The 15,091-nt window shown below is 38.9% G+C and overlaps 1 protein-coding gene and 1 pseudogene across 1 annotated transcript; one reads left to right on the forward strand and one right to left on the reverse strand.

Annotated features, from left to right (window-relative positions):
* Window positions 1-26: 26 nt before the first annotated feature.
* Window positions 27-6,467, reverse strand: LOC131672984 (protein abnormal spindle). Its single transcript, XM_058950595.1, has 9 exons — window positions 6,212-6,467; window positions 5,962-6,144; window positions 5,274-5,889; window positions 4,274-5,179; window positions 4,007-4,214; window positions 800-3,945; window positions 554-738; window positions 369-488; window positions 27-293 (listed from the first exon to the last, which is right to left on the reverse strand). The coding sequence occupies exons 1-9, from the start codon at window positions 6,221-6,223 to the stop codon at window positions 27-29; spliced, it is 5,643 nt and encodes a 1,880-aa protein (XP_058806578.1). The 5' UTR covers window positions 6,224-6,467.
* Window positions 6,468-8,930: 2,463 nt separating this feature from the next.
* Window positions 8,931-14,352, forward strand: LOC131673014 (ER membrane protein complex subunit 1-like; annotated as a pseudogene).
* Window positions 14,353-15,091: the final 739 nt, after the last annotated feature.

The raw sequence follows: 15,091 nt of genomic DNA on the forward strand, positions 1-15,091 counted from the left end.
AGCATTATTTAATAGTTTCTCTGTAATCATATGGAAAAGTTGAAAGACCTCTGCAATTCGACTGCCTGAGCGATATTTAAAATATTGAGGCGTGAGGCAAGAGACATGATAGCTAGAGAAACGTTATTGAAAGTTCTTGGACGTTTGTTTCTTAGTCCCCAGTCAGGATTCGGGCTAGGTAACTCGTCTGACACACATCGAGTAACAGTTGACGCTGATTTGCCGAGCTTCTTATTAAGCGAGGTGTAGAGAGATTGGAATAAATACTTGGTCCGAGGACAATTCTTGGCAGCCTTTAAAATAAAAATCAGGTCGATTAATAAGTCGCGATTATTGCTTAACGATTGTTTAATTGAGCTGACTCGTACCTCTGCGTATTCGTGATTATCCATGAGCACCCACAGGAGCGTTGCGGTATGCAGAAACAAATCCTCCTTTTTGTCGGAAGAAATGGTTAATAATCTGGCAAGCACATGCACGTTCTCGAGCTGCGGGAGATGTGCAACAAGATTAATGCGGGGGTTGTCAACAAAGTCTAAATGAATGCACATACCTTCAGAACGTACTCGGTCGTCGGTTTGAATTTAGCCAGAGTCAGTAGTATGCTAACGTCCTTCAAGCAGACGTCCAGCCAGGGCAGCGATCTGTTGGCCTGCATCAGTATATCGTAGAGTTTCGACACCAAATTCAGCTGGCACACCTGGATGCAAGCGTTGGGCAGCAAGCGAACCAGCACGTCTGCAAAATTGGTATTCGTTAGTTGGTTGTTCGCACCACAATTCCTTCACACTCGACTTACCCAGAGAGGCCAAGCTAATCGACAGCTGACCGATGTTCGCGGCATACTTGAATTTCTCGATGTTGTCCTCCAACCGGAAAGCGACTGTGGCTGTAGGCACGGCGTCTTTAGCCGCTTGCTCGGCCCTCGAGCGCAGCTCAGCCAGCTGCTGGCTGGCCGCCCGCCGCACGATCATGCCCTTCCAGACCGCCTGGATTTTTATAGCCGCCGCAGCCCGTCTGCGCGCGCGGACCCTCCAAGCAGCCTGAATTTTGAGTACCGCCGCGAACCGTCTGAGCGCGTGGGCCCTCCGCGCGCGACGCTCTTCCGAGCCGATCCACCAATTCTCGATCAGCAGCACGGCCGCCTTCAGCGCGCGAAACTCGTCCCGGGCGTGCCGACCCAACAGCAGCGAGCGCCACCAGCTCTGCAGCTTCACGGCCGCGCGCTCGCGTCGCCTGGCTCGCCAATGCCACTGTAGCTTCAGCGCCGCGCGCCGCAGGCGTAGGTAGTTCTGTCGCGCGTGCTGTCCGACCAACACGGCTTCGCGACGCCGCTCCACCAGGTGCACGGCCCAGCGCAACAGTGCAAGGCGCCGCTCCTGCATCAGCCGGCGCCACCGGCGCTGCAACAGCGTTGCGGCCGCGCGTTGCGCCAGGTACAATCGCCGCTGGTGCCGCGCTCGCCAGCGGACCTGCACCACCGACGCCGCCCGCCGCAGCCGCGCGAACCGCCAGCGCGCCTGCACCAGTCGACAGGCACGTCGCAGCGCCTGCAGGCGCCGCCGAGCTCGCCAGCCTCGCCAGCACGCCTGGATGCGCGTGGCGGCCTCGTGGCAGCGACGGCGCGCTTTCAGCGCCCGCCAGTGCCGCTGCAAGGTCAGTGCCGCGCGCCGCAGCTCGAGATAGTCCTGACGCGCGCGCCGCCCGGCTAGCACGGCCTCTCGGTGCTGCTCCACCAGGCGAACGGCCCAGCGCAGCTGCACTAGGCACTCGCGGAACCGACGGCCTCGCCAGGCAGCCTGTACGGCCAGACAGCCGCGCCGCAGGTCCAGGAAGCGCTGGCGCTGCAGGCGACCCTCGCGCAGCGCGCGCCAGCGCACTTGCACGGCCAGGGTGCAGCGCCTCAGCTCGAGGTAGTGCCGACATTGGCGGCGTCCGAACAGTGTGGCTTCGCGGCGACGCTCCACCAGGCGTACGGCCCAGCGTATCCACGCTAGGCGCTCGCGGGCCTGGCGGCCCCGCCAAGTCGCTTGCACGGTCAGACAGGCGCGCCGCAGGCTCAGGAAGCGCTGGCGCTGCAAACGGCTCTCGCACAGAGCGCGCCAGCGCACTTGCACGACCAGGGCGCAATGTCTTAGGCGTAGATAGTCGACGCGCAGGCGTCGCCCTAGGAGCGTGGTCTCGCGGCGACGCTCTACCAGGCGTACGGCCCAGTGCATTTGTGCTAGGTATTCGCGGGTCCGGCGGCCTCGCCAAGCCGCCTGCACGGCCGTACAGGCGCGTTGCAGGCTTAGAAAGCGCTGGCGCTGCAAGCGACTCTCCCGTAGTGCGCGCCAGCGCTCTTGCACGACCAGAGCGTAATGCCTTAGGCGTAGGTAGTCGTTGCGCTGGCGACGCCCCAGAAGTGTGGCCCGCCAGTGCGCCTGCAGCAGCGCAACGCATCGCCGTAGGCTGAGAAAGCGCCGACGTTCGAGGGTGGCGCGCCAACGACGCTGTAGCAGCACTATGTGGTGGCGACAGCGCGCGAGCTCGCGCACATGCGGGCGCGTCTGATGGAGGCGCCGCCACCAGGCCTGAAGCTGCAGGGCCGCCGCTCGGCGCAGCAGGAAGTCACGGCGCTCGCACCGAGTGCGCATCCACAGCCGCCAGCGATGTTGCAAGATATGGGCCGCTTCGCGTCGACGCCGTAGTTGGTCGGCGAGGACGCGGCGCGCCCGCTTTTGCCTCCAGGCGCGCTGAATTGTGCGTGCTGCATCATCGCGGCGGCGTGCCAGCAGCCGGCGCAACCGCGGTAACCAGAGCTTGGCACGCCACCAGCGCTGTACGGTGCTGGCGGCTCGCTCGAAGCGTGGCCGCTGAAAGCGGTAGATTATCTGCCAGAGTAGGGAGAGCGTCTTCTCGCGGTGTCCGTCGGCGATGCACTTAGGCTCAATGCCGCCGGCAAGGCTGTAGCCAGCCTGGGCGAGCGCGGATAGGGCAACGCTCACGTTATGCACCTTCTGCAGACGCGATATGGCGGGCACGCGGCAGCGACAGGTCAGGTTACGTTTACCAGTAATCAGTTCCATCAACCGGCAGAGCCGCACGCCGTCGCGCAGGTCTGTGCACAGATTTGTCAACGCATAGTCGTACTCGTCAAGGTAGGTCTGTGTATGCGACACCGTGTAGCCATACTGGCGCAGCACTTTGGTCACGTCACCAATGCCGCTCAGCAGTTCACGTGAGAAGGTCAACAGTATCGACCGGCTGTCCTTGATCAACGCCTTCTTGTGAAACAAGCAGGGGTCATGGCCGATCAGCTTCATGCGCTTTGCGTAGTCTAGGAAGTAGACGACGAACAGAAACTTCTTCAACATAAATTTGTTCATGAGTGGCTGGAAGGTGGCGAGACGTATGTTGGGATGAGAGCTAGCCGAATGATGTTTGACGATAAATGGATCGGAAAAGAAGCGATGCAGGAGGAACCTCGACAGACCGACAAGGTCGTTGTTCGACTGCAGCGGAATCGTCTCTCCGTAAACTGTTTCCAGACCTATCCTCAACCAAAGGGGATTATAGCTGATGAATAGCTCCAGAATCGTCTTTTGTAAGCCGATGTCGCGATGCAGGTCCTTATCGGGTCGTATGAGCAGGATTTCCTTCTCGATGCCGACTGTCGTTTGTGACAGCGGACCTATCACTTCGGCTTTTCGGAACATCGCACACGCAGCTTTTCGTAGGGTATTTAACCGCGTGTTCGTGTGATATCTAGCGGATACCGATTCCTTGCTCTCTGCTAATACCACCGTTTCCTTTGCTCTGCAACACTGCCAAACCTTGCCAACGTCAATCACCGTAGACTCTACGTCTGCTGATAAATGTTCCGGCGGAGTTAGCAGTGCATTCAGCCACTTTTTGAATTCCAATTCCTGAATAAAGATCCACTTGTCGTCGTAATACAGAGTGCTGTTATGAAATATGACAACATTAATCAAATGGTGAGATTGAGATTTTCTACTTTGTTTACCTTGTAAGGAAAGGATCTTGAGTCATGGTAGCAGCAAAAGGATCTGGATTACAAAACATCGTTAAAAAATCATTTGGATCGTGAAGTTTAACGCTCGCTTCCTTTTTCTTCGAATTTTTCAAAAGGCTGTCATCTTTCTTGGCACTGCTCAACTGCTTTGCTAGCGATAATTTTGCTATTTTTACACCAGGTATTAATAATTTGTCACCTGCAAAAGGAAATCAAAATCACGATCTATTTTAGCTTCAATCAGTTTGAAAAACCTACCTCTGATCGACGTATTATTGATTTTTTTCTTCAGATTAAACACTCGCACGGCAGGCTTTTCTTTTACTACCCTGCCACTAGCAACTTTGCTAGGCGATATTTTTCTCTCAAATAACTTAAAATTGCCGATTTTTTTTGGCGGCGATATCTCAATGCACATTGCGTTCGGTTTTTTGCTATTTTCAACGATATTTCTAATTGGCTGACCATCTTCTTCTCTAATACTTTTCAATGATGAATGTAAAGGGCTTTTAGATATTGGCGATAATGAAGTATTTTTACATTTTACCCACAAATCAGCTTCCAAACAATCTTTTGCACTGCCACAGTCGACTTGACTTTTTGAAAATTGATTGCTATATCTCGGGCGATCACTCATTAAATTATCCTTAGTATTACCGACAGGTAACGGAGTTGAAAATTCGATTTCCAAGTTGTTTTTGTCAAATTCTTTAGCAAGACATAATGGCTTCAAATGAGAACTGTTTCTCATACTTGTAGGCGACGTGGTCAGCTCGTAAGTATTGTTTTGCTGAACACTAGTAGCTGAGTCAATTTCAAATGTTGCGTTTTTGTTTAATGATTTGTCAACAGAATCATCACTGGATGATTTAATTGATTTTTGGCTAGTGGAGCAATATTTTGGTGAAAACGACTTATCATTTTGTTTTGCATTATCACTTTTAAAGGGGGTAAATTTGATATCATCTAGTAAAATAGACATTTCTGAATGGAGCCTCTGGTTTTTTACTTTTGTCAATTTAGGTGACAATGAGTCGTCAAATTCATTATTGATTCCATTTTCATTTTCCTCATTTGGTACATTCAAAAATTTCGGCACTGTAATATATGTCTCTTTTCTCAAAACTGTTTTTGTTTTGGTTTCGTCTGAATTGGTTATTGATTCTGTTGTCCATCATTGATTATTGTCCAAATAATGAAAAAGAATAATTAAATTTTAACCATAACTTGAATGAATTTCTACTTTGTTTAGACTTACCGTTTCTTTGAGGAGTAATTTGAAATGAGTTTTGATTTAAACTTGATTCTAAATGTGGAAACTTGGATTTTAATGGTGTAAATTTAAAAGTTGAAGAATCAAGAAATTTCGAAAAATCTAATGTTGTTGGTGGTGATTGTTCTTTTCTTTGTCTCTTTGTTTGTGCTTGATTCAACATCCAATCTAATCCAACATTTTGCGACATATTCTCTTTATTTGTTACTTCAATAGATGTAGTTCTTGATCGTTTAGTTAACGATTGTATTTTTATTTTGGATGTAGCTTGTTTATTATCATTTAAAACAGATTTACCACACAATTTCATTTTGTTACTAAGCACATTATTTGCTTTGGAAATCAAATTCGATTTATTTGATATTCTTTGCAAACCTTTGTTTTTTTTGATTCCTTTATTTGGATTAGTACTGTTTAAAATCAAAGATACATCGTATTTAATACGTCTGCTGTCTGAAAGTTGTAATACATCTCTCCATGAACCTTCTTCTTTTGGCTCCCATTTTATTTTCAAAATAACGCAACTTTCAGGTTGAATAGACCATTCTGTAGCACTCAAATTGATATATCTGTCTTCAGGAGGTACTTTGGTAACTGATACCTATTAGTAATAATTGTTATTAGTTAATTTACATTTTTCATTGATTATAGTTTGATAAGTGGTTCTACTGACAGTCAAGTGACGGTTATTGGAGTTCCTTATTGTCAATTCACATTCCACAGATGAACTAAGATAGGTATCTAAATTTATTCTTGTTGGAGGTTGAAATGGTGCAAGCAGTAAGTTGTAGTTGTTGTTTACTTTGGCTTTTGTGGCAGGCTCTGCAGCCTGTTTCTGTTTTGGAGTGATATTTATCTAAAAATACAAGATAAAAACCATTGAATGGCAATTCAATAATTTTCGCTTCTAATCGATAACTTACTTGAAAAAACATTACTGCTGTTTGTTTTGAGTCGGAACTATAACTTTAACATTTACCGCAAAGTAAACATTATCGTACGTAAACACTTGTACTTTGCCATTTTCTCAACTGATGACTTTTCGAGCTATCATTTTTATTTACTTACTAACAACACAATGATGAAAGAACAATTAGTTTGATTGAACAGAAATTGATCTATTTAACTCAGTCAACACTCAACACTGAACAGACGGAAGCGGGAGACAACGGTTTACGTTAGGCCAAACAATCTAAACCGTTTAAAAATTGAATAAGTTTTAGTTCGTAATAGAGAGGGCGCCAATGTCAGTCAGTCGTATCTGATCCTGTCATGCACATAATATATACATACCTATTCTATTCAGATTCACAATTTCATAATTAATTGTATGTACATACATATTCGTCATAGCAATCATATTATAGTTCGAAGCGTTCGAAACCTAGAAGCCTTTATTCGTGTCTTGAAATCTGACGGTGAATATAAATAATACAAATTTAACTTGGTCCGAACACCTCAATCACATAATAAAAAAAGCCTTATCCAGAATCAACATTATAAGATCAATCCGTACCACATAGCGAGAAGGCACCCAAGATCCCTGTATTTCTTATATAAAACGATTGTCTCAGCTTCAATTGATTACGATCTCTGTTACATCCCAAGCAACGCCAGAGAATATTCCAACAAAATTAACGTTATTCAAAGAAGAGCACTTCGCTTTGTTCTTAGACTGAGAAATTCAACTTCAAACTGAGTTGTCTACGCTGAAACTCAAATCCAACCCATCTATCTCAGACAAAAAGTTAGCTTCCAATTGCATTATGCGCTTCCTCAGTCTCGCCAACCATCCAACTAGAACTGCTATTACCAATTTAGCTGACTCCATAAAGCAATACTCCCAGTTATATACATAAGTTTCCCCTCCTCTCAGCCTATTTAGAGCTCAAACCACATCAAAAGAGAATTTATTCCAGCCCTATTCCACCTTGCTACGTCTTTTCTTTGGAAGTCCAACAAGTTCAACCAACTTTTCTTTTTGACCGCATGGCTATGCAGTTGCTCAAGGCAATGATCTTCAACGTGAGTTTAACGAACAATTTAGTGGCATACTGCAACCACGTGTGTCTTTTTTCACGGACGGATTAAAAAAATACCAGGCCTTTACGTTGGCTTAGCCATTCATATGCCTGAGCCACTTTACCTGAATCTGCAGTTTAAAATCGATAATCGACCCTCACGCTTCAATCTTCTCTGCCGAAGCCTTTATTGCTATTCAACTCACTCTAGAATATATTCTACTCAACCGCATAGTTAAATCAGTAATTTTTACAGACTCCTTCAATTCGCGCAAACTCTCTTAAACAATGAGGGTCTCATCAATTTTTTGAACATCGCTATATTCAGAATCGAGTTAAAGCTCCTTGAACTTATTCAAAACGATCACGAAGTAATCTTTGCATATGGATTTCTATAGCCATAAAGATATCTCGGTGAACGAGGTGATCGACGAACTAGCCAAGAAAGCTTGCAACATTGACGCATCCCCTTCTTACCATCTGCCGTGCCATCAACGATTGAAGCAACAATAAACAGTTTAATGAATACCTTCGCAATATCAATAAAAGAAAAGGAGTTTTATACTTCGAAAATTACACTGCCAGTCAATCACTTTTGCCATGCTTACCTCAAAATTAGGCAAAGTTAAAAGTTTTGTATCTCGGTCGGAAATCATCGTATCACAAAAAACCGCAGGGCATTTTAAAGGTAATTGCAAAAGCTTCCATTTAAGACGTGCAGAGACTTAAAAATGAAAATATGTGTTTTTTACTACTGTAAAAAAAACTGATTAAAAAAATTTCAATTTTTTTAACCTCGACTTAAATCAATGCCAATTTAGAACAGAAAAAATAAAGGAATTTAACTTTTTTTTACGCTTAGTTTTAAAATGTCTAGGGACGTAGTAAATCACAAAAAAACTAAAACTAAGCGTAAAAAAAAGTTAAATTCCTTTATTTTTTTAATGCGCTAAAAAACCGAAAAAATTTTTTTTCTCTATTTCTTTATTTTGACTTTATTTTCGTATTCTTGGACACAAAATGAAACTTTTTTCTCTTTGGCATTTTTTTCCAAAACGTACGCAAGTCGAAGTAATTGAGGATTAGAAAAAGAAGGTTGCTTTTTACAAAAAACGCCGTAACTCGGTTAAAAAACATCGGATAGAACCCCGCGGTAGCTCATTTTAAAGGGAAAGACATTACCCTCCGAACCCCTCAGGTCGATTTGCCCTCCACCGTCTGGTTCTAAATTGGCATTGATTTAAGTCGAGGTTAAAAAAATTGAAATTTTTTTAATCAGTTTTTTTTACAGTAGTAAAAAACACATATTTTCATTTTTAAGTCTCTGCACGTCTTAAATGGAAGCTTTTGCAATTACCTTTAAAATGCCCTGCGGTTTTTTGTGATACGATGATTTCCGACCTAGATACAAAACTTTTAACTTTGCCTAATTTTGAGGTAAGCATGGCAAAAGTGATTGACGTGCAGTGTACTTCAAGGAAACATCAAAACCTTGGTTTTTCCAAATGCACCTGCTGTGCAGAAAACAGGCCGTAACTTTTAACCGTATGAAATAAGTGATCACTACCATTTGGCATACAGTCTTCATGAAAAAAACTAATCGACTCTCCCTTATACCAGTATGGGTACGATATGTCGAAGACCTAGACCACGTATTTTGGAGTAATATAGATTTGTTATATAACGAAAAGCTATTCAAACTTAAAAAAAGAAAATTATTCCCACGCCATATAAAATCAATTCATTCCTCTCCGATCTAGACACTGATATAATTCTGTTCTACAAATTTCAAAAAAATATAAACATCTTCCAATAATCCATCTTCCTTTCCTTATCAATCCGACTCTACTTTTAATTTCTATTCTAAAGCTTCAAAAAGCTTTCTTTACTTAGCTTTCTTTTTTACCAACTATTCTCTACCCCAGATAACACAGCGTGCCGGCACGGTTCGGCACGCGCGTGCTCGTCACGGCGTGCCGTCATAATGCAGGCATAGTGCGAGCACGAAAAGCTACGCACGCCGTGCCGTCAGAATGTAGGCATAATGCTGTCACGAAGCGCTGCACGCCGTGCCTTCAGAATGCTGTCATTTTGCCGCCCCGCAAAATATAATTTCAAATGAAAGCATATTGCACGCATTATGAAAGCACGGCGTGCATTGAATTAAAATAAAATAAATTTATATTATTTTGTATTTGAGATGCAATAAACATCTTTTAGTAGTAATTTTGGATATTTTTTATTTATTTATACAATAAATTAATTATACATATTAAGATATCTCAAAATTTGTATACGCATATATACATGCGCATGATCCAGATCGTCTTTTGTTAATATCGGTTATTCGATTTGCGAAGTCCTCCTATTTGTATTGTGTGGGCTGCAGCGAAATTCTGATTTTAGTTCTCTTCCATATATTTTCAAGGTGAGTTCATTTTTATTTAATATTGTAGGAAATACTAGTATTTAATATCGGATAAGAATATATAGCTATATACCCCTTATATAGCTATATTGATTATCTATGTAGTGCATTTAATTAAAATGTTTTGAATTAGTTTTATTAAAACCTATTCATAATTTGATGAATAATTAATACTAATTTCAATAAAAAATATTTCATCATTCATTTTTATTCCAGGAGACAAAATTATGTAGGAAAAATGAAGTTTGCTAGTTTTGATACGGTTTCAATGGCAAAAAAAGTAGTTGTTACAACTGAAGAAAATGTAATTGCAGCTTTAAGTGTTAAAATAGGTATTTTTATATTCAAATTTAATAATTTAAATAGTATGTTATTAGAATAAATTGAAAATTGACATATGTATCTTAATGTCGGACAACTATTATGGAGGAGAGTACTAGAAAAAGGATATGCTGGTCGCATACAAGCATTCAGTAATGTTACAAGTGGAGAATTGATTTCAATAAATGGTGTCCCAGCTTTAGTCCGTTATTGCAATTTAGCTACTGGACATATAATAAATGAATGGACATTAGCAGAACAAAATCGAGACAGGTATTATTTTTTCTTATAATTCACTCAATTTATAATTTCAAACTAGTTTTTATTAATCTACTCTTCGACTAATGATAATAGATATGACAACTAATGAGTTTAATGCTACATGAATTTAAATATTTTATAATCCAATAAAAAAGTATTAAAAATCACTTTTATACATATTTAAATTTTGTAATGTCTATTTCAGAATTGATTCTCCATTTATATCATATTCTACAGCAGGGCTTTACAATAGTGAAAGGTTTTACTTTGTCAATTTTTTTGCTGTGCACTATTAAATTTACAATTATAAATTGTATGATACACAGAATTTTTCATAAATCTATATTTTTTCAATATCTTGAAATGATAGAATTTGTTTATGTTACATGTTCGATAAAATATGAAATGCATTTTATGTGTATTTTCATAGGCAATTCAATCAAGTAATACTGTTGTAATGTTTGCAGGATTGAAGATGTTTAATGGCACATGAAGGATGGAACCTTACATCACATTCTACTAATTTATAATAATGGTATTGAGGTCACCTCATATCATAGTAAAACTGGAGAAAAATTGAAAAATAAGAAAATTTCTGCACCTTTCATATCTCAAGAAGCCGAGTAAATATTTTATATCAAAATTATCTTAATTATTTTAAAATAGAGTTTTTTATTTATGGAGATAACTTATTACAGGTGTATTTGAGCAGCATAAAATTATGTTTGCTTGAAAGGTGACAACAATTTAGCACTATTGTTTTATATCAATATATTTGAACCTAAATCGGAGTCTCAGTCAATAACAATTAACACTATATTTGGCGCCGGTGCTCAAAGACCTTACAAGTTTACACTATACTTCCAGGAAACATATCTGCAATATCTATTAGAGCTGGCAGTAATAACAGAATGCGCGTGGTCTTATTTGAGAAAAGATTATTTCACGAGATATGGATGGATAGACATTTTGTATGTTACTAATTTAGATAGCAAAAGAGTAGTATTAGAGTCATCATATCAAAAGGTGAATATAAGAAACTAATATACGAATCTAGCGATGCAAGAAATATTTACTTATTTGATTCCAATAAATATTACATATTTTAGAATAAATGAAATTTGTTTTTAGATTACAAGAATTACCATAACTGAACTTAGCATAAATGAAGCTCAATCTGAAAAATTAGCATATGTAACAAATAGTTTACTATTTAAGCCTGCGATCGTTGCGGCCGATTGTTCTTGTCAATCACAAGTGTCAAGAAGGAAAACGTGTAGATTTTTACTCTCCTCTGAGGACAATATACTGTCAGTTTAGTCCAACAAAATATCATCTAGACTAGAGAGGAATCTATCTCACAAATATTGTAACCGTTGAAATTGTTGAGTTGCCAATGTCAGATCGTGATCAAGCACGATCAATATAATTTTAATTGTTTTAGTTAACAGTTCAATGAAATTCCGTCAATTTTGAGTTTCAAGTACATCTTATTCTAATTCAATAAATCAATATATTAACTAACTTTCTTTTACGAATGGTTGCTGTCCGGTCATGATGTTAATAGTTCATGTAAGTAGCATATACGTATAGGCGGCATTAACATTTAAGTGTGGAGTTTGATTTTTTATTATGATTTTTTTATGAAAGTATGATTTTAAAAATTTGAAATTTTCATCTTAAATTTTTCGTCAGCATGAGGGTTCTAGTGTTTATTAAGCGTTTGAAAATATTATTTTCAGGCATTTGAGTATCAATATAAAATCAACTATATTGTTGAATTATTATTAGATAACAATATTTTCTTAGCGTGTTAACTCATTACAAATAGATTTTTTATTAGTTTAATTTATTTAATTGTTTTAGTTTTGTCAAACGTTGAACTGACTAAATAAACTGATATTGCGTTCGCTAGGCTTTAATTTTTAAGTTATTGCAGTATTCTTTTGAGTTGTTAATATCTAAATTGTTGATTTATCTTCTCTTTTAGAAGCAAACCAGATAAGCGTTTTCATGCAAGGAACTTTGGGCTTTGAACCACAGTAATCAAATCAACGAGCCGATTTAGTTCGTGATAAATTTGGTTTACATAAAGTGATTGTAGCTGTTACATCGTCAGGGAAGGTGAAACTGTTATATCAAACTTGAACGATAGATAAACTGATTTTAATTTTCGTGTAACTTATATTAACAATTTATTATTATAGCTGTACGGAATAGAGTCAACGAAAGGTGAAATAATTTGGCAATCACAAGTCTATAACATCAAAGGCTTATCTCAGGATTTTAACAAGATAGTTTTGTATGTTCAACGTGGAAGTAGGCACTTTCCGCATCCACCTCAGTGCGCATTGCTTGCAATAGGTAACGTAATTTTTAATTTTATCCGCATTTTCAATCGCGACCTTTAAAGTCGACGTAAAATTAAGAGTATTATTAATTTTGTAGACCACTGGAAATGGAATGATATACACTTTCAACCCAATAAACGGACAGCTACTGGATAGACTGACAAAATTGAATTACCAAATCAAGCAGTCAATTTTGTTACATGCATTAACCGATATTTTTCTACGTGGTATAGTTATTTTGGATGAGCACGACCGAGCGCACGTCTTTCCAGAAAGTGCAAGCGCTGTTGCAACTTCTGCTGGACGTACTACTTACATCTTCACTGCCGACAGAAAGACTGGTGTATTGTCCGGATACTCGCTTACTTATAGCAACTCGCAGAATCTAATCGCTCACAAGTTGTGTAAAACTATTTAAAAGCTTAAAAGCTTCCACAAAGATTGTGATATATTTTTAAAATTCATTGCCTTCGTTCAGGTATGGGAATTAGTTTTCTCGTCAAAGACACAACGGATAACACATGTCGTCTCAAAAAGTTCAATCGAACGTGTTCATTCGCAGGGTCAAGTGTTGAGTGATCGGTCAGTTTTATACAAATATATCAATCCAAATCTGGTTGCTGTCGTGACTCAAGGAATAGGTGATGCTTATAAAAGTTAATTTATTACATCTATAATATAAAGGACTTTGCGAAAACTAATTATGTTTACTCAAAATCTTGTTTAATTATTTATAGATACTCTCAATTTGTGTCTTTTTCATGTCGTACCTGGATCAATGATTTTCTCCATCGTACACAAGAGAACCAAGGGACCAGTACATATTGTTCATTCCGAAAACTGGGTTATTTATAGTTACTTTAACGATAAAAGTCAAAGAACGGAAATAGCTACGTAAAGAAGCTACGGAAAGAATTGTATGAGAGAAAAACTCAAAGCAATACTACAAGTAAATTGCTTAAAATAAAAATTGTTACATCCATATCAATTCATATTTAACACTAACAATAATAATTTTATGTTGTAGTTTTCTCATTATTAACTAACACAAAGTTACCTATTGTGGAGAGGCAAGCTTTTATATTACATTTGTCAATTGATTCAATGCAAGAAACGATTACAGAGAAAGGAACTAGCAAACACATCCTAGGTGAATAATTTAATTTAATATCGAATTGTTCCACGATTTACTCTTCGATTTTTAATATTTTAACCGGAATGTTATTCATTCAGTTGCATTAACAAATGGCGGAGTGTTGAAATTTCCCTGGATATATGTAGACCCAAGAAGGCCAGTAAATCCTGAAATATAGGAAGAAGGAGCCCGAATTGCCGATACACATGGACGGCATTGTAAATTACAATCAGAGTGTTTCTAGGGTATCTGGAATTCATACTACTCCTATTGGTCTTGAAAGCGCATGTTTAGCACATGTATAAGTAATGGAAAAAATAGTTTTAGTTTATGAGTGGTATCGAAACATTGTTTATTAATAATTTGAATCAAAAAACCATTTTATTTACTTATTTGCTTACATCTTTGTTTCTAATTGTCGTATCGAAATAAGACTTACAATATGAGATTTCTGTTAACATTTTTTACTTGGTTCAATATCTTTCAAAATTAAATTAATTCATTTTAACAACAATAATTTTCATTGTTTGCAGAAATGTTAAAAATTATAAATGATTGTATGTACTAGTCTTCTTTATACAGTATATAACCATTATCACAACCATATTCATTTATCCAGTATATAACCGTTTATCATTTTTAATATTTCTGCAAACAATGCAAGATATTGTTGTTAAAATAAATTAATTTAATTTTAATAAATATCAATCCTTGTGTTAAATTTTATCATAAATCTAATGCCGCAAGGCTTATCTCGATACGATAACTGGAAAAAAAGATATAAACAAATACTAAATAAGTACTGCTTTTTCATTAAAATTATTAATAAACATTGTTCTGATACCTCTCATAAATCAAGACTATTTTTCTTATTATTTACGCGTTCTTCCTCGACGAAAGTAAAAATAACGGGGTGTTCGGAAAAATATATTTTTTATTATTTTTTCGGACACCGTAATGACTGGACTATACATATGTATTATTTATATTGATATTATTTATTATATTATCCCTAAAAATAAAGATATAAATTATTTTAATATTTTAATAATTTAAATGTTCATAAAAAATAAAAAATAATAAATAAAATTTTCAAAATATGTATTTTTATTTAAAAACCATTAATAATAATAATAATAATAATAATATAATAATAATAATATATAGCATAAATTTTTTTCAAAATGCCGTCACAATGCGTGCATTCTGCAAGCATTTAGTGCAGCAGAACGGGAAGGCATAATGTCGGTATAATTCCCGCACGCCGTGCCAAACGATGGTTACCA

This window comes from Phymastichus coffea, unplaced genomic scaffold (assembly GCF_024137745.1).
Source record: "Phymastichus coffea isolate CEN01 unplaced genomic scaffold, Cenicafe_Pcof_1.1 PCOF00164, whole genome shotgun sequence".
In the NCBI taxonomy this organism is placed as follows: Eukaryota; Metazoa; Arthropoda; class Insecta; order Hymenoptera; family Eulophidae; genus Phymastichus; species Phymastichus coffea.

Coding starts and splice junctions, on each gene's coding strand:
- LOC131672984 (XM_058950595.1), bottom strand. Junction 5,890..5,961: donor CCAATAACCGTCACTTGACT/GTCAGTAGAACC, acceptor TATTACTAATAG/GTATCAGTTACCAAAGTACC. Junction 3,946..4,006: donor CAAGATCCTTTCCTTACAAG/GTAAACAAAGTA, acceptor ATTTCATAACAG/CACTCTGTATTACGACGACA.